This window comes from Papaver somniferum, unplaced genomic scaffold, assembly GCF_003573695.1.
Source record: "Papaver somniferum cultivar HN1 unplaced genomic scaffold, ASM357369v1 unplaced-scaffold_117, whole genome shotgun sequence".
In the NCBI taxonomy this organism is placed as follows: domain Eukaryota; kingdom Viridiplantae; phylum Streptophyta; class Magnoliopsida; order Ranunculales; family Papaveraceae; genus Papaver; species Papaver somniferum.
This window is the reverse complement of record NW_020620714.1, coordinates 4,973,314-4,994,423: the sequence shown is the minus strand read 5'-3', so window position 1 is coordinate 4,994,423 and position 21,110 is coordinate 4,973,314. Positions and strand designations below refer to the sequence as shown.

The following is a 21,110-nucleotide window of genomic DNA, read 5'->3' as shown; positions in this document are numbered from 1 at the left end:
GGAAATGTTATCAGAAATGTAAGAATTCATCCTTAATTAGCATTGATAAAGATGGAAAATCGATCGATATTATGGATTCCGAAATATGGAAAATATTTGATTAGAAAGAAAATATTTTGATAGAAAATATTATTCCAATATTGGATTACGCGCCATATATTATGCAAAATATTTTCAGATCTATTTAACTGAAAATATTTTCAGATTTATGGAAAATATTTGATTACCGAAAATGGCAAGATATTTAGAATGGGAAATATCATTCTATTTGATTGAATATTCTTAATGACAAGAATGAAACATCTTTGATAAACAATAAAGATGTAGAGAATAAAATGGTGAAATCCATAAAGCTCATAAATATTGGAGCAAGATGGGAACCATATGGACTGGGAAAAAAAGTCTAAGAAAATAGATTCTGATTAAACCTCATGGACAAAAACGATGTAGTGATCAAGAAATTCTATTTGATTTACATCATAAATGATAACATAGAGTCAACAACTCGGATAAGAAAAAAAATGGAGGGAAACAAGGAAGTTTGTTTCATGTTTAAAAGGATTAATTGGCAGAAATTCAAAATGAATTTTCGAATTGAATCAAATGAGATCAATTTGATTGATTAAGCGAAAGTGCCGAATGAACATGGCACAAAGATAATAAATGCAATTTGCTGCATGGAATGAGCCTTGTCAACAAATAACAAGATATATATATATATAACATGATTTTTACAGAAATCGTCTAAATAAAAAAACATATATAGACGTGAAAGATAGTTTTCTGGAATGAAACTAATTTTGGAAATGAAATCCAAAAAGACGTTTATCATTTGGAAAGGAAAATATTTTCTTAAAATATATTTATTAAATGAAAATTCGATGTATTTTCGGAATTGAATTGCAGTGAATGTCCTCCACAAAAGGAAGGAACAGAAAATTGAGAAAATGGTAAACATTGTTGACGAGTTCACGCTGATGTGATACAGTGAACAGAAAAATGCTGGATATGGCAGAAAGATCTTCGGTTAGATCATGCGAACCGATTTTGATGCATAAATCCTTTATTTTGGATAAGATATAAGGAAATCAAATGAAAAAAATTTCTTGTGATCTAGTACAACGATAAAAACAGTTGACTTGAGATACATCTTTTGATGGAAGGACAAATTTTCATAAACCATGGACATGGTGATATGAGCCTGACGTAAGAACCAAGTCTTGTACGTGAATAAACAGACAATAATATTATTCACAAGCATAATAGGTTTCGAATGAGTCATATGACAGGAACCCAAATAAAACGAGCTAAAAGTCATCAATAGAGAAAGTGATTACTCTTGGAGACTAACAAGAGCATATTGATGAAACCAGATCAGATACAAGAAAAACAAAGATTGAAAATTTGTTAAAGACCAAAAGTTGATTTTCTTTCTATCTGAAACTAAAAAGATTTATATAAAGACCAAAAGTTTGACGATGAAACCTTGGATCGGTCTTGCAGATATCAAATGGAAAACAAAAAATGATAGAGATTTTAAAAATTGAAAAATTAGAAAGAAAAGGATTTATATAAAGACCAAAAGTTTGATGATGAAAACTTGGATCGGTCTTGCAGATATCAAATCGAAAACGGAAATGATAGAGATTTTCAAAATTGAAAAAATTAGAAAGCGGAAGCGATTGGATCAAGAGCATTTCTGCTCTGATACCATGTTAGAATACGGGCATACAATTTTGAGACTATTAGTCCCACATTGTATGGGTTTCTAAGATCCTACGATTTATAATCTCTTAGGGCCTCTCCACTCATTGCCAATTGGTTTTGAGTTGGATGCCCGCAGACTTTAATATGGTATCAGATCAGGCTATTTGCGACGAGTCATTGACCGCGCCTTTACTCCGCGTCACCCGATTTATTGTCCACGTGTTAGACCCAACGAGGCTACACGTGAGAGGGCGTGTTGAGACTATTAGTCCCACATTGTATGGGTTTCTAAGATCCTGCGATTTATAATCTCTTAGGGCCTCTCCACTCATTGCCAATTGATTTTGAGTTGGATGCTCGTATTCTAACATAATTGACTACAACAAGAAAGTAACATTAAAATTTTAAAATGCTGTCAATTTAACCATGTCAAGGATATATAGGTATCATAACGGCTAATATTTCGAATATGAATATATGATGTTCCCAGATTAACCATGTCAAGGACATATAGGTATCATAACGGCTAATATTTCGAATATGAATATATGATGTTCCCAGACTTTTTTTTTTGAGAAAGGAAGGATATATATTGAGAAAAGAAAAGGTATTTACAGTATATTTACAGAGTCAATAGACCTACGAAAATCGAAAAAGGATTGAACTGCTACAAGCTCATAATATCCTCCCAATTTGCTAATATCTGATTCACAATAAGATTCTTAAAAGTCTCCGTTGAAGAACTCCACAGGTAAATCCATTGTTTAATGGCAATTTCCAATTCATACACTGTCTTGGATCTCCCTCCCTGCACCCTTCTGTTGCGCTCATTCCATACCTCCCAACAGATTGCAATCTCCAGCTCCGAATGCACGACATGAAGTTAACAGGCATAACCCATTGAACCTTCAGTGATGCTATAAAAGATTCCCACAGCTGATTAATCACCCTACAATCGATGAACAGATGGTCTATCGTCTCCACCGCTGTGTTACAGAATAGACAAAGATTGGATTGTATAGATACTCCCCTGTACTGCAGCATATACCTTGTTGGGATTGATTCATGCAAAGAATCACAAAAAAGGAAGATAACTTTTGGTGGCACATACTTGTTTGTTAAGAGACGATGGCCTTCCCAATCTGCATCAGACTCAGCAAGCTTCATGTAGATCAGTCTTGCAGTCATATCCCCTTCCAAGCAGTCTTCCTCCCCTTGCGTCAAGTTAATCATCCCGATGTCATACTTTATTTCCAATAAGTCGATGCCTTCAGCTGGATCTAATGGTCTGGTAAATTGAAAGTTCCATCTTGGTTTGAAAATAGTTGCCACTGAAGCCATTTTTTGTGTGCTGATTTTATGTAACCTTGGATACTTCTCCCTGAAAGATATCTTAGCGCACCAACAATCTTGCCAAAATCTCACTGTCGCACCATCCTTAACCTGCACCCTTACAGCATCTGTAAAAACCGATCTTTCCCAGACTTGATTAACAATGCATATGGGGAATGATTTATAAAATTCGTAAGTTGTCTAGCCAATGACATACAAAATGATTGAGATAAATATGGCTGATGATGTGACTCCCATGATTTAATGGAGTAGTGAAAGTCGACTCCCTGAGTTGTGCAAATGTGCAATTATATACAGAGGGATGTAGCAAGAGCTGATGTGTACTCAACCATTAATTATATATGTAATCATAAGAGAAGAAATTTCGGTTATATATTAACAAGAAGAGATGTGGTTAGAAGAATTTGTTGTTGTTTCATTATGCCTTTTGCACTCGTTTCTGCATCTTAGGATTCAGGATTCCTTGTGAATTGTATTTAGTAAGTAGATAAGTCTTGGGTAGTTATTGTTTGGTGCTAGTGACTTTCAAACACTTAAAAAACCTGACATTTTTAGGGGAGACTCGAAATAAATTATGGGCGACTAATAAAATAAAATAGGGTCACTGTAAAGTAAAAATGAACTCACCCATTAACTACTCTTTTTTGATAATGTCATATCTACCGCTGCTTAATTAGTTTTAATGTTGATTAATTAGTAATAGGAAAAAAAATTGAGTTTTAGTTTTAGAAAAGAAATAAAAGTGTGTCAGAGAAGAAGAAGAAGAAGGTGAGAAACATCATAAAGCAAATAAGGTTGGAGGCTTGATAATGTTTAAAGATTACGATTTGTGGATCTTTTGTTGCATGATTTATTATGTTTGCGTTTGAATGTGATCTTTAACCCTTAAATTCCATGTTCGCATGATCGAACGTCATAAACAACCCAGAATCCGATAAATAATGGAGTACCACAACTAACGATTGTAAATTACTAAGCCAAAACATATCTATAACGGGTAATAAATAACATATAATTGGCTTTCAATTACAGTGTAGCTCCAAAATTGGATTTTGCAAAAATCCTTGAATTTTCGAATTCTCTGCACAAACATCGGTAGTAAATGAAGTTCATTTGATTTCCGATTACAACTAATGTAGCCCTAAAATTATTTTTCCAAAATCCTAAAAATTCTTGAATTTTTAAACTAACATAATCGGGAGGAAAAGTACAATCTAAAACAAATTGAGACCGAAACTAACATAAGTTTAAGGATTACTAACAAGTATTAAAACCACAATTAAAGAGTACAAACAATAATATAAAATGTTTTAGAAATACTCCACGGCATAAGCAAACATATCAACACATATTTTCATGGATCACTATTATCATCTTCTTCCTTCACTTCATCAGAGTTTGTAGCATCATCAACTTGCTCTTCCTTCGCTTCGTCCAAATTTTCACCATCATCAGTTTTTGCTTCTAACTTAGTCATTGTATTTATTGTAATAGGGGTTCACCTAGAAAAGTCAGATGCCTGAAAAAACAGTCTTGGATCATCTTCCTCTTCTTCCTCTAATGATGTGCATTCAATATACTTGAGGGGATTGGTAGGATTATTCATATCCCTTAAAAAAGTAGAGATTATTCTTAGACCACGCAAATAAGTCTCTTACAAGGTCCTTCTCTTCATTCACATCACAAGAAGCATTAGAATGAGGATAAACCTTTTCTCCAGGATAATACCTCTGCTACATTAGTAGAAGGAGGGAGATCCTCTGTGTTGTTCTCTTGGAACCTAAATAATACATAAGTACAAGTTATGAACACAAAAAATAGTGTTGAACCTCCAATAGTTGCCATGTTATAGTTTTAGCGACTACGCCGACCATAAATATAATGTGACTAAGTGCATAATCGGAAGGAAAAGTACACAAACAAAATCCAAATATAAATAATCGGAAAACAAAGTAAATGCACATATAATAACCGAATATCCATAATCGGTAGCACAATTTCAATCTTATCTACCGATTACAGATCAATTTTCAAACAAAAAGTTACGTTTCTAACTCATGAAGACACACATAATCTTAAGCTGAATAAACAAACTAACACGCGATTATAAAACGATCGAGAGTCAAACCAAAGACATGTCTACTGATTATGATGCATTTTATGCACAGTAAATCCAAATTTTGTGAGGCAAATATAATTGGAAGCACATAATCACACGTATCTAACGAATAAAATGTCGCCCCAAAAAAAATTCATTTTCAAAATAATACAATCCGGAGGTAGAATAGTTTAAATTCAAATTATGTGTTTCTAAAATTCTAGTCCTCTATTATAATCGGGAGTCAAATATGGCTACCGAATATATCCAAATTTGAACATAGTCAAAGAATCACCAAACATAATTGGAAGTTAACTATCACATTTATCTCCCGAATACAGTCGATGTTCTTGAAATAATGAACAAGGTTACAATTGGAAGTCTAAAAACATGATAAACCTACGGATTCCGTGAAATATCTTGGTGCTCTCACGGTTTTATGGATCTTTTATTTGATATTGATACTTCTAGAAGAATTCAAACTCTTTTCAAAGTCAAAAGAGTATGGATGCCTGCAAAAGATGGTAAATTCTCAGTTAAAAGTGCATAAAAGCTGTTAACTATGTCTAATAGGGAAGTTCAAGTTAATTTTGTTGCAGCAAGTAACAAAGTGTGGAAAGCTCTATGGAGATGTAGCACAACTCACATGATCAAAACGTTTTCTTGGAAGTGCATAAGGGATATTAACTCTACTAAAAGCAAGTTAGCCAGATATAATGGAGACTTGGAAACAAATTGTGACACTGTGAAGAGACTATTGAACACATTAATTTTGAATGCAGGCATGCAAGAAAAGTCTAGAGGGATAATAATATTAATATAGACTCACTCAGGCATAACTATAACTCAGTGTCTGAATGGGTTATAAGTTGGTTCACAGATAACACAGCTATTGATGAGAAACTGTTATTTTCTCTCATGATTGGGGCTTAGATTATTTGTCAAGACAAATGTGATGTGTTTTTCAGGGAGTAACTCTAAACCCTCTCACCTCTTACCAATTATACTCATGAAAAAATAGTATGCATAACGAGCTATGTAGGGATTTTAATACTTTCTAATAATTTTGAGTGTCACAGAAACTGAAATATATCTTGGCCTGAAAATAAGAACAATATTCTTTTTGGAGCCTTGGTCTAATTTCCCTTTATTACAGTTGGCCCTAAAAGCTAGGGGTGAGCATTTCGCCCGTAATCAGCGGATTTAACTTGGACCAACAATATTTTTCCGGATGAATGCCCAAACCATTCACTAATGGTCTGGATGCGGATGGAATTTTTAAAATCCAACGGATTACGGATTGGGCCCGGGTGCAACCTCGAAAATCCGTCGGACATCCATACTCGTTAGATTAAGGACATTTATATAGTTTTTATTCGAAAATCCATCGGACATCCATACTCGTTATATTTAGGGCAATTATATAGTTCTTAGAAAATATATAGATAGTTTAGGAATTTTTAAGGTGTTTCCTTGGAGTGATGTCCGTGACACTTTATATTTGCACACATATATAAAATGTATAGGTTTTATAAGAAGTCATCTATGTTTGTTTTATTTCTTCATTATAAATTTTAACTAAAACAAATCCATTGGATTATCAGTACCCAATTCGTTTATCTGTGCATCTATTGGATATTGGATTGGATACGGATGCCAAATTTCAAATCCGTAAAAGATTTAATTGGATGCGGATGAGGTGAAAACCGTCTCATACCCGCTCATGTTCACCTCTACTAAAAGCCATCATATTGCAATCTGGCAGTTTCAGCTAGCAACCAAATTTCCCAATCGGAGAATCTTCTCGAAAGGTTGGTCGTCAGTTTAATACAATTTGTTTCGGGTGATATTCACAATCACAAGGTGTGTGACAGTGATGAGATGATAAAATTGAGTTTCGTTGAATTAATTTAATGGATATTAATCATTTCAAAAGTGATACCTGGCTTGCCTCCAAATAATTGGGTTTTAAGGTCAACTGGAATAATTTGTTTTCCGACTCGCTTATGATTTTATCCTAGGCGATCCTACGCTGTATCTTTATCCGAAATTGATTATTCTTTCGAACCTACGTCATGAAGAAAATAACATCAAAATATAAAAAGTCTCATGGTGGGTGATTAATAAAGTCATTAGTGATTTGGCGAATGATATACAGAATTATTGAAATTAATGTTGAAGACCAACGGAAAGTTCACTTTCCAGATGGTTACAGTTCTATCCTGCTAAGATAAAATAACTGTAGTAAGGCTAAGTCCTATGGTCTTCTAATCTAACAGTTAGATTAGCAGTCCATGTCAGATAGGACAACTTCTTATGTCCTATGATCTGACTAATCTATCAGCAAAACGCTGAACTAAACAGCATTAGGCGCTGAATAGTATCGCGCAAAATAGGTGGACGTTGTTTCATTCGGCGCTAAATAAATAATTTGTTGCAATCTCAAGGTTGAAATGAAATTTAAGTCAGATTATAAATCGTAAGTTAAAGTGAAATGTCAGAAACAAGTTATCATCTCACTTTGTTTTAAGAACTTATGTTCTTTCATTATGTAATAAATTAGGTGTATAATGAGGGATGATGTGTACCGTGAGACATGATGCAATAAAAAATGTGTACAGTGAGAAATGGTGGTGGATTACATAATTTACCAGGCGCTGATACCGTGAAATATTTTTCCTAGTGCTGAACGGTTCAACGTTAAGATCAGTTTTTGAGCGCTGGACCATTCAACGTTCTAGTTGAATTGAGAGTAAATGCTAGGAGAGAGAATTATCAAATGCTAGTGTTAATTTTTAGACCACATTTTTTTTATTTGCGACGCTTTTTGGCCAATCTAACAGTTCAATTTTGCCCATAGGGACTAGCCTAAAGAACTAGATGTAAAATCAAAATATGGCACAACAATTCCTAGAAAAACAGTGAGTGACAAAAATATGTGACTGCTAGGCAATAAATACTTGAAGAGAGTATTGCTAGTCATATTCCAGCACGTAAAATATGTCGTTCATAAATCAATTTTTATTTCTGTTGATGCACTTTGGATGTTTTAGCAAGAAATAAATAGTTGAAGAGAGTGCTGCTGCTCTAAGGCATGAACTTGGTAGAAGCAAAAGAATTACAAGAAAAAGAAAACCAAATTATATATATTCGCATGATTATCCAGGAAACATCACTGCTAATACTTCGAATACTACGGTGCCAGACGTGATTAACAATCACATGGTGCCTGATTAATAAAAGTCAACAGTTGTCTGGCGAATGGCATACAGAATTATTGAGATTAATATCTGGTGATTCATGTGACTCTCATGCATTAAGGAGTAGTGAAAGTTGACTTACCAAAGGCTGAAACTATATATAAGCATGTAGCAAGAGCTGCTATTATCCAACCATTCGTAATAATAGTAATCATAAGAGAAGAAATTCTAGCTAGTTATCAACAAGAAGAGATGGAGAGGAAGAATTTGTTGTTTGTGTTGGTTATTATGCTTTTTGCTATTCTCTTTGTTTCTGTCGCCGATTGTCAGGAATGTGACAATATAGGTGCGAGTTGCCATATATTTTCCTTCAACTGCTGTGGAGGATTGCAGTGCAAAGGTTTATTTTGGGGGGAGTGTACTGATGAACCACTAGTACTTCCTTCTGTATATTAATCATCATCGATCGATATACCATTCATTTCTAAAGTGATTAAGATGTCAGATTGGAGCTTATTTGTTGGTTACGTAATGTTTTGTGTTGCTAATAAGATCATGAAAATGTTGTTGGATACAGGTTGATTAACCGGCACCTAGCCGGAGAAGTATTTGTAGGAATATAATAATGCACATGTGTTATATGCGAGCAAAGGACAATCAGGTGTGTGCTAAGGTCGTCGCTCAGCTGAGATGTGGTGACGTATTGAATGATGTCAGCCTAGTCACAAGTAAAGTGTGAAGATCCGTGCGAAGCTTGTAGAGTCTGTGAATATAACTAATGTACATGTGCGATAATAATGCACAGGGATTCCGAAAATAAAGGATCTCTTAGCTGTCATCCACTATGTAATACCCTATATAAAGAGTAGATGGTTCATGTAAAGGGAGAGTTCTTTTTAGAATCCTTGGTCAAGAAATCAGGAGAGAGAAAGATTGTAGAGAGAGAGTAAACGTAGAGTTTCCATTATCTTGTAATTGTTCTTGTGATTTTGATTAATAAAGAGATGATTTACATTGGGATCGGTTAATCATTGTTAAATTCTCATACTTGTGTGGTTGTAGGATTTCCTGCAACTACATCTGGCGCTAGAAACAAGGAGGAGTGATAAATCCTGTTGGTGAATTTGTTTAGAAATCGAAATCCAAACTATTAGAATTACAAAGGAAGAAGAATAATAAAATTTATGGGGAATTTACAAATTATGAAGATACAAGGAAGAGGAAGACATATACAATGTAATTCCATAACAAAAGAATTAATCTCTGATGCGGATTTTCAAAAGAGAATAACGGGAAGAATCCACAAACAATATCACGAAGGAAAGAAAGTGGAGACGGTGGAAAAAGAATCTCCGTTACGAGAATGGGAAAAAACAGAGATAACGTTTGCAGCAGACGAAATTTCAGAAGAAAATTTACAACGTATAGATCCATTGGTGATTACATTAACGGCTGAACGAAAAGAACATGGCAGGGTAACTAAGAAATCTGAGGAATGGGCGATTAATAGAACATTGGTGGATACAGGTAGTGCAATTGATATTTTATTTTATCGCACATTCAAAGCAATTGGATACAAAGATGAAGAAATGACGAATTCAACTTACAATATACATGGATTCAATAAAGCGGTTACAAAACCAAAAGGAGAGATTATGCTGAGAATATTACTGGGATAAATAGACACAGAGGTGAAACTCTGTGTAGTTGACATAGATTCACCATATAATATGTTGTGGGAATACCATGGGTGCATGCGATAAAAGATGTAGCGTCGACATTACATCAATGCATAAGGTTTCCAATTCCAAGTGGAATAGGAGAGATTAAGGAGATGTTGCAGATGCGAAGATCTGTAATGAATTGGATATAAATAATTATGAAGGCCATGCGAGGAAACGAAAAGATCGTTGGAGAAGGGCAAACGAATTAAAGAAGGAAGAAGAATTTCGCATATACATGATTAGAGCGAAAGAGGGAAAATGAATCCCGAGCGAAATACCGGAAGAAGAAGGTGAACCAATTCAAGAGATAAAAGAGCCAACACCAATGGGAGATCCAAAACCAAATTTCACTGCAGCAGAACCAACAAAAGAAATAAATGTTGGTACAAAAGAAGAACCAAAAATATTGAAAATCGGAACTAGGATGGGAAAAGAAGAAGAAGAAAGAACAATAAACATTTTAAGAGAATACAATGATGACTTCGCATGGAGAATGGAAGAAATACCAGGAATAGATCCGTCTGTCGCATGCCATAGATTGGATATTAAGAAGAACGCAAAACCGTTCAAACAAAGAATAAGAAAAATATCAACAACATATCATCCACAAATAGAAACATAATTATAAAAGATCTTACAAGCAGGGATCATAAGGCCAACAAAATACCCGGAAAGGATAGCAAACATGGTGGTAGTGCCAAAAAAGAACAAAGGGATACGGATCTGTATAGATTTCACTGATCTAAATAAAGCATGCCTGAAAGACAGTTTCCCATTACCGGATATCCCACAAATGGTAGAATCGGCATCAAGAAATGATAGAGTTTCATTATTGGATGGATATAAAGGTTACAATCAGACTCCTTTAGCAGAAGAAGATCAGAAACATACAACTTTCTTCACACCCAGAAGCTTATATTGTTACACGAAAATGCCGTTTGGATTGAAAAATGCTGGTGTAATGTATCAGAGAATAGTTGAAAAGGTGTTTACGAAGTGGATACATAAAACGTTGGAAGTCTATGTCGATGACATGCTGGTAAAAAGTAAAGAAGCAGAAGATCATGTGGATAATTTGAAAGAAATCTTTGAACAAATGCGACAATTTAATGTTAAGGTAAATCAAGAAAAATGTATCTTTGGAGTATCTTCAGGAAAACTTTTGGGTTACATACTATCAAAAGAAGGAATCGAAGTTTATCCAGAAAAAGTACAAGCAGTCCGAGACATGCCACCACCTGCCACGGTAAAAGATGTTCAAAAGTTAAATGGCTTGATAGCTTCGCTTGGGAGATTTATTTCACACTCTTCGGGTAAGTGTAAACACTTTTTTAATATACTAAAGAAGGGAACAAAATTTGAATGGACAGAAGAGTGCGATAAAGCATTATAGAACATAAAAAATTACTTAATGAATTTGTCAATCATGCAGAAGGCAATGCCAGGAGAACAATTGCTCTTATATTTGGCATCAACACCGTATGCTTTAAGTGTTTTTTTGATACGCGTGGATCAAGGAGTTGAGAAACCAATATATTACATAAGCAAGACATACAACTCAACGGAGAGAAATTACTCAAAAATAGAAAAATCAATTCTCGAATTCATCTATGCATCATTCAAACTTCGCATTTATTTCCAGGCTCATCAGATTAAAGTACTAACAAAAGTACCAATAGAACCTACAATGAAGAATTCGAAAAAATCAAGAAGGATCAAAAGATGGAATACACAGTTGGAGAACTACGATATTAGTTATGAAGTATTGTCATCACCTAAATCACAAGTTATCGCAGAGTTCCTTGCAGAGTTTCTGTTAGAAGAAGATGAATATGTTGAGGATATGATGGATGTTGATGAAGAATATGGAAATCCAAAGGATCTACTGACAGATCATAATCCAAATAGGTGGAAAATATTAGTCGATGGATCGTCTAATGGAGAAGGAAATGGAATCGGAATTGTATTCATTTCACCAAAGGGGGTGCGAATAGCTTACTCTTTCAGGTTGGAATTCGCATCCACAAACAATGAAACTGAATATGAAGCAGTAGTCCATGCGTTAAGAATAGCAATTGAAATGCAGATAAAAGAAGCCAGAATAACTAGTGATTCACAATTGGTAATTCGACAAATTGAAGATTCATATAGTACCAATGAGTCATCTTTACAAAAATATAAGAAGTTAGTATTAGAATTGGCAACACAAATCAAAAGAGTAAGTTGGAGACACATCGGTATAAAAGATAATAGATTCGCATACGCATTGGCCTTTATTCCTTCCATGTTAGTAGATCCAGTGGAGCGAGAATTGAAAATCCAAACACTCTTCTGGCCTTCCGTAAAGAAAAAAGAAGAAGAACAAAAAGATGTGGATGCGATGATAGCAGAAAACATTCCATATGAACAAATTGAAGAAGAAGATTGGAGAACTGAGCTTCGTTTATACTTGGAAAAGGGAGACATACCGAGAAACAGATTAGAGGCTCATAAATTAAGAAGTTGTGCGACAAACTATGAGTTAAGAGATGGTATCTAATATAGAAGATCATTTCTTGGACCTTCACTTAGATGTTTGACGCGAAAAGAAGGTATAAAAATTTTAAAGGCGCTACACGATGGAGATGCTGGAAATCATAGAGGAGGAAGATCGCTAGCATACAAAGCGAGAATACAAGGGTATTATTGGGCATATATGCACGAAGATGCAAAGCAAGTGTCAAGGAGATGTGAAGAATGCCAGCGTCATGGGAAAAGAATACACGCACCAGGAGCAATGTTAAATAACTCGGTATATGCATGGCCATTCGGAAGGTTGGGAATTGATATAGTTGGTCCATTTATACCAGGTACCGGACAAAGAAGGTATCTTATTTTCGCAACGGATTATTTCACAAAATGGGCAGAAGTAAAAGCATTACAACATATTCGTGATAAAGATATCTTCACGTTCATATTTGAGAATATAATCTGCAGATTTGGCATCCCAGCTCAGTTAGTGTCTGACAATGGAAAACAGTTTGAAGGAGAAAACATAGAAATCTTACTTAATGCATTTAAAATCCAGTGTGGAAAGTCTACCCCTTTATACCCGCAGAGTAATGGACAAGTAGAGGCAACAAACAAGACGATCGCAGACAATTTGAAAAAGAAGCTATAAGGGAATAATAAAGGATGGTGCGAACAAGTACATAATGTAGTATGGGCATACAGAACAACAAGGAGAGAAGCCACGGGAGTATCATCTTTCTGTTTAACATATGGAGCAGAAGCGGTATTACCAACGGAGATAATTATCCCTACAACAAAGAAAGAAGCATGGGAGAAGAATTTAAGCGCAGATTTAATTCTCACAAAACTTGGTGATCTAGAAGAAAAGAGAGAACTTGCTCTACAACATATGGAAAATTATCAAAAAAGATTAGCTAGAGAATATAACAAACGTGTTAAAGTTAGGGAATTTCAGCCAAGAGAATTAGTGTTGCGGGAGATACCAATCTATCAAAAAGGACCAGATGGGAAGTTAGAAAAGAAATGGGATGGACCATAATATCATTAAAAGGATAGTTGGAAATGGAGCTTATAAATTGGCTGATCCAGAAGGGAAAGATACAGGTCACAAGCTAGATCGTCCGTGGAATAGGTTGTACTTAAAAAAGTATTACCCATAAAATCTTGCGATACTATTCGCAGAAAGACAGATACATGAAAGATATAAGCGTGAAATATTATTCGCTTGAATCTGTATGTACCGTTTGGTGGAATAAATAAGATTAAAGACTTCCTTTTTTCTTAAGAAATTCTCTTATAACTAAGAGACAGAAATAAGACCTTAATAGAAGGCATCAGAAATAAAAATTCTAATAAGGGAGACTAGGAATCCGAATGTGGCATGCAACCTAGTTCGCATACATGCAAGAGACAAAAATAAGACCTAAAGCACGTCATTTTCGGGTAAACTAGTATTCATGACTCAAGGGAAAGCCATACCAACCCTGGAACTTAAGTCATGGAGATTTGGGGTGAGAAAAACAAAAAAGCCCATCCGGGAAGACGCCTAAATCGAAAGATTAAGTTAATAAGATCTTGCCAAGGAGTGCAGAAACTCGATCAGAGTGACGAGGTACACGGTTGAGTCAAGAGTGCGAGAGGCATTGGAGGCTACTTTACCACTCTTGACAAGTCCTGACTATGATGCACTCGGTCCAAAGATATCCCACTTAGGGTGCAATCTCGTAACCATAAACCTTATCGGTAGAGGGAAAAGAGACATTGAAATCAACTGGTTGTTGTATTATCGTGGGAGGAGCCAACCTTAACCCGGTAGAGGTAAGCCTCCTTGAAAGGCAACCAGGGGGAAGATAAGGACGACACCCTCCATTAGGGAGCTGAAGTGTGTCAAAGACGTAAATGTCATGAGGATTTTTACTCACGGGAGTATTAAGGCTTATCTCATTTACGCACAAGAGAAAACATGAAGAGGTAATAATACAAGAATAAGTTAAGACGGGATTAATGGGTCGATACAGTAAAATGTAAAGACGTCCTGCGATCTCGTCGCACAGAAAAATGAAGACAAGCAAAATAAGACATTTACTTAGGAAGGCACAATAAAACATCAAGAGAAAAAGAAAATATACTTATCTAATTATATGTTTGTTTTGCAGGATAATTAAAATAAAGTAAGAAAAGTAATTTCCCACACTTGTTTTTTACATGACATATAATAAGAGGCAAGTATGGGAATTCAAGAGAACAAATATTATCTCTCTTGTTAAGAAACAAGTTAAAGAAAATTCAAAGTGTATCAATTTAAGAATCATTAGAATAAGCTCCTTGATTAACTATGGGAACTTCAACATCAATCCTCCGACTCGAATCTGGATTAGTGGCTTCAGCACTGTCTTTATCATTAAAATTCTCTTGGTCAGATTTATCCTTCTCGGACAGACCTCTTGGGAGAGAAGCTTCATTATCTCCTTCAGGATATTTTTCATTCTCGCTCATAAATTTGTAGTCGCTATCTGGTTCAGGAAATTCTTCATCATCGCCTACATCAAGAGGAGGGATAGTTACTGGGGGAAGAGAGTTGTCCGAAAGAATCCCATTAACCAGAGTTTGGGCATCAATATGAGCTTTGCGATAAGCTTCTTTTTCAAGATTACTAGCATTAATCTCCAAGAAATTTTGAAGATACGAAAGTCGCCTACGCGCACGATCTCGAGAAGTATAAAGTGAAACCTCAAGGCCTGTGCGATCCTTCTGAGTTTTAGCTAAGTCTGATCTCAACTGGGAAATGGTGGCCAGATGCGACTTTTCGGACTCTACAAAAATAACATAGGATTAAGACTTATACAACTAACGTTTGAAAGAACAAAGAAATAAGTAGTATAACATAAAAAAAGAATGAGTAAGGCAGTCAACTTTAAGTGACTACCTTCCTTCTGTGAGAGGAGGGATTGAGAAAAGGCGAGGGTTTTTTTCTTCATATTATCAATAGTTGTATCAAAGTCATCGCCAACAAAACTATTGAGGCGGGACCGAATCTTCTTTTCATCAACATAAAGTAAATGGTGATTTTTCTTAAGGAGATCATGAGATTATTTTAACTGGTTATATTGTTCTCGAAGTTGATTCATCTCTACAGTTTGATTTATATTGATTTGAATAATCTTTTGGTTTTGAGTTCTTAATTCCTCAAAAGATGTTTCGTATTGAGATTTCAATGAGCGAAAGGCTTGTTCTTGGTCATCACAAGTTTTACGAAGATTCAGATACTGATGCGAAAACATCGCTTCCTTCGTCAAAAAAGAACGTTTCTCCTTGGAAAGTTGGAGATTTTCCTCTGATAAAGTTTGATGTATTAAATTAGCACTATACAGCGAATTAGATAATTGCGAGATCTGCGAATTTAGTGCTTCATTCTCTTTATTTACATGAGTATTTTCCTGAGTTAAATTATCAATATGATCAAGAGAATACGAATAGTTTTTCTCTAATTGACTTATTTGAGTCTGCAACTCTTCGTTATTCGCACGGGAATCTTCAGCAAGAAACTCAAAATGATACCTCTCCGAAGTTCGCTTCCGGTTTAAATCTTAATAAATACATGAAGAAATTTAAAAGATGAAGATAAGGGAAGAAGAGCGCTGATAAGATAGATTATGAAAAAGAAAGAGAAAACTACCTCTAAGTTTCTTGATTTTGTTATGAAGCGCCTCCGAATCAAAAGATGCAACCTGAAGTTCTCCCTTTAATCTACCAATTTCCTTCTCTAAAGAAGTATTTTGACGCGAAAGTTCCAGGTTAGAGCAGCTAGATTCAAAACGCCCTTCGGCCAAACTCAGTCGACGATGAGATTCTTAAGAAGAAATTATTGTTAGTAACAAGTATGCGAGAAATTCTTGTTAATAATACGAGGAGTACTTACCAATACATCTAGAGAAATGTGAACATTTGGATCTATCTGGGCATAGATCTCTTCTCTTGAAGCTTTGTCAGAAGGAAACTCGCACAATAATTTGCTCAGGGCAGAATAAATCTGAAGTTTAAAATGGTCATTGGTGGATGAGTGAGCAATGTTAAGAATCTCAGACAAAGCCTGGGAAGCCAATTTTACATTCTCCAAAACTTTCTCATCAAGAGAAAGAGTTTTTAATAAGAAAAAGGGATGTGGGGAAGAAGACGAAGAGGCAGAAATGGAAGAAGAAGGAACAGAGAAGTTCGCAGTATCCACATTATCCTTAGTAATGTTCACATTTTTAAGAGAAGAAGTATTTACTAAGGTTGAGACAATCAGTTCAGTATCCAAAAATGTCGTAGAGGCAGGAAGAGGAAAATCATTTACTCTCATATCATTGGCAGCATTGTCTTTAGGAAGAGAAGATTCTTTGAGAGGAGAATGAATGTTCGCAGGAGTAAAAACAAATGAAGAGGAAACAGGAAGACTTGTAATAATTTGAGTTGGAGGAGTGGTTTTTGAACCGAAATGGGGGATAGAAATATTGGAAATAAGTGTTGTAGGCTTACGAAGCTTCTTCAATTTATGTTCTATTTCATTCTCTATCTCACGGTCGGAACCCTGTGAATAACAGCATAAATAAGAAATAGAGGCAACAATATTGTTTAATAAAAAAAAATATTTCTGATAAGATAGATTATGAAAAAAAAAGAGAAAAACTACCTCTAAGTTTCTTGATTTGGTTATGAAGCGTCTCCGAATCAAAAGCTTCAACCTGAAGTTCTCCCTTTAATCTACCAATTTACTTCTCTAAAGAAGTATTTTGACGTGAAAGTTCCAGGTTAGAGCAGCTAGATTCAAACCGCCATTCGGCCAAACTCAGTCGACGATGAGATTCCTAAGAAGAAATTCTTGTTAGTAACAAGTATGCGATAAATTCTTGTTAATAATACGAGGAGTACTTACCAAGATATCTAGAGCAATGTGAACATTTGGATATATCTGGGTATAGATCTCTTCTCTTGAAGCTTTGTCAGAAGGAAACTCGCACAATAATTTGCTCAGGGCAGAAGAAATCTGAAGTTTAAAAGGGTCATTGGTGGATGAGTGAGCAATGTTAAGAATCTCGGACAAAGCCTAGGAAGCCAATTTTACATTCTCCAAAACTTTCTCATCAAGAGAAAGAGGTTTTAATAAGAAAAAGGGATGTGGGGAAAAAGAAGAGGCAGAAATGGAAGAAGAAGGAACAGAGAAGTTCGCAGTATCCACATTATCCTTAGTAATGTTCACATTTTCAAGCGAAGAAGTACTTACTAAGGTTTAGACAATCAGTTCAGTATTCGAAAATTTCGCAGAGGCAGGAAGAGGAAAATCATTTACTCCCATATCATTAACAGCATTGTCTTTAGGAAGAGAAGATTCTCTGAGAGGAGAATGAATGTTCGTAGGAGTAGAAACAAATGAAGAGGAAACAGGAAGACTTGTAATAATTTGAGTTGGAGGAGTGGTTTTTGAACCGAATCGGGGGATAGAAAGATTGTAAATAAGTGTTGTAGGCTTACGAAGCTTCTTCAATTTAGGTTCTCTTTCATTCTCTATCTCACGGTCGGAACCCTGCGAATAACAACACAGATAAGAAATAGAGGAAACAATATTGTTTAATAAAAACAAAATATTTCTTACTCCTTTGTTCTGTGAAGGTTTCCTTTTGTGAGATTCCTTATTTTTTGGATCTAAAGAAGATCTAGGATTATTGACAGTTATCTTCGTGCCCCCAGCATGAGAATTTGTTCTACAAGCAGTATGGGAATTAGATTAATGATAAGATGAAGGATAATCAAAAGAAAAGAATATAGTTTCGAGAAGGTGACCGGTTGAAGAAGAGAGGAGTGATAAAGAAAAAGAAACTAACTTTTCTTAAAAATTGATCAATAAATAGGTTGAAGAAGGTGACCGGTTGAAAACAGGACGTGACAGTAACAATGAAGATGACACGTGTAGAAAATAAACTAAAATTGCAGAAGAATGTCGGCAGGATGGAATTTGAAAAGATAAGCATGTGCGATGAGGAAAGTTGAAGATTCTCATTTCGCTCATTCTACGAAGGGAACAAAATGAGAAGAGGCAAAATGTAGGAATACAATATTGCACATGTGTTATATGCGAGCAAAGGACAATCAGGTATGTGCGAAGGTCGTCGCTCAGCTAAGCTGTGGTGACGTATTGAATGATGTCATCCTAGTCACAAGTAAAATGTGAAGATCTGTGCGAAGCTTGTAGAGTATGTGAATATAACTAATGTACATGTGCGATAATAACGCACATGGATTCCGAAAATAAAGGATCTCTTAGCTGTCATCCATTATGTAATACCCTATATAAAGAGTAGATGGTTCATGTAAAGGGAGAGTTGTTTTTAGAATCCTTGGTCAAGAAATCAGGAGAGAGAAAGATTGTAGAGAGAGAGTAAACGTAGAGTTTCCATTATCTTGTAATTGTTCTTGTGATTTTGATTAATAAAGAGATGATTTAGATTGGGATCGGTTAATCATTGTAGATTCTCATACTTGTGTGGTTGTAGTATTTCCTGCAACTACATCTGGCGCTAGAAACAGGGAGGAGTGATGAATTCTGTTGGTGAATTTGTTTAGAAATCGAAATACAAACTATTAGAATTACAAAGGAAGAAGAATAATAGAATTTATGGGGAATTTACAAATTATGAAGATACAAGGAAGAGGAAGACATATACAATGTAATTCCATAACTAAAGAATTAATCTCTGATGCGGATTTTCAAAAGAGAATAACGGGAAGAATCCACAAACGATATCACGAAGGAAAGAAAGTGGAGACGGTGGAAAAAGAATCTCCGTTACGAGAATGGGAAAAAACGGAGATAACGTTTGCAGCAGACGAAATTTCAGAAGAAAATTTACAACGTATAGATCCATTGGTGATTACATTAACGGCTGAACGAAAAGAACATGGCAGGGTAACTAAGAAATCTGAGGAATGAGCGATGAATAGAACATTGGTGGGTACAGGTAGTGCAATTGATATTTTATTTTATCGCACATTCAAAGAAATCTGAGGAATGGGCGGTTAATCATTGTTAGATTCTCATACTTGTGTGGTTGTAGGATTTCCTGCAACTACAATATTTATATATATTCATTATTTTCAATTTTTTGTATTGACTTCTAAAGCATATTTTGTTTTCGGTATTAAATGTGTTATCTCGCTTTGCTTTGCACAAAATCCTGAAGGGTGGTTTTATACTTTTATGATTGCAGATTGCAGTCTCATGTCTCAAACTTTGAATTTATGTACTAAATCTTTTATCAAAATTGGGTTTTTCTTAATTCTATTGGTTTTTATTTTGATTCCGGCTTCAAATTATGTGAAACCGGAACTGATTACTAACCTTGGTTCCGAAAAAATATTCAAGTAGAAAATCCAGAAGTTCACACCAAACCAAATAACATTGCCTCCTCTGAACAAAAATAAAATCTGTGCATACCGAATATAGGCTAAGTACTCCTGTCGTGAGATCTTACAACGTGTACGGTGAATATGTGTTACAGCATGTAAATAATGATACGCATGTCTAGTCTATTGTTATTTAAATGATATAAATATAAATGTGAGGAAGGATCCCTGATACTTTTATTATCACACCATCTTACACGTTGAACGTCATTTTTATGAATATAAACCAAACCGTAATGGATTTGAAACTAATTTTTTGAGGATATGTTACTCTCAGGGCCGTTTTAGGCCTAGGATGAGATGGTCGACCATCCTAGGCCCAAATCTTTGAGGGCCCCGAAAAAATGAAAACTTGTTACGTATGTTTTACTTCCACCTGTTTGAAACGATTTGATGACAGACGTTACGTATGTGTTACTTCCACCTGTTTGAAACAATATGATGACAGACAGGGACGGAGGCAAATGAAGACAAATGGGTCTACGGACCCCACATGTTTTCAAACTTCAGTTTAAATAAGTTTGATATTTTTGTAAATTCAACCATTTATGAGGGTAAAATAGGTGAAAATTTAGGTTTCCCTGTTATCGACCCCCGGAGCATTAAGCCTTGGCTTCGTCACTGATGACAGACCAAATTAGGAGGAGAAAATGGGAAATATTCCGTTTCCGTCCGATGGGGTTTGTTACAACCTACACTAAAGCTTGCCATATGGGATGTTACGTGTCTTTGGCTGGTTAGACGTGATTTATCTTTAGACAAGAATTAACTACCACTATATCTTTATCCATTGTGCAGTAATATATCTGACCGGGTTGACCTTCTTCGTCAGATGGTGGTCAGCCATGATAATGGCAAATACTATATTGATGACTTTATATTCCCATAAAAAATGAATGCAATTCGAGATAGCAAATCTGACCATCTACCGAATTAATTTTAACAGTTAATCTTGAACGGCTGATATTCAAAAGGGTAGATGATGGTTTTATACATCTGGAATTATGCTCATTTTTTGTAAGAATGTAGAGTCTTATAAAAAGAATATACCATCAAAATATTAGATTTAAATTTATT

The 21,110-nt window shown here is 35.2% G+C and overlaps 1 protein-coding gene across 1 annotated transcript; it reads left to right on the top strand.

Moving 5' to 3' along the window:
- The first annotated feature begins 11,928 nt into the window (after window positions 1-11,928).
- Window positions 11,929-13,242, top strand: LOC113329683. Its single transcript, XM_026576528.1, has 2 exons — window positions 11,929-12,613; window positions 12,674-13,242. The coding sequence occupies exons 1-2, from the start codon at window positions 11,929-11,931 to the stop codon at window positions 13,240-13,242; spliced, it is 1,254 nt and encodes a 417-aa protein (XP_026432313.1).
- The last annotated feature ends 7,868 nt before the right edge of the window (window positions 13,243-21,110 follow it).

Coding starts and splice junctions, on each gene's coding strand:
- LOC113329683 (XM_026576528.1), top strand. CDS start 11,929: ATGGATGTTGATGAAGAATATGGAAATCCAAAGGATCTACTGACAGAT. Junction 12,614..12,673: donor AAACTATGAGTTAAGAGATG/GTATCTAATATA, acceptor CGCGAAAAGAAG/GTATAAAAATTTTAAAGGCG.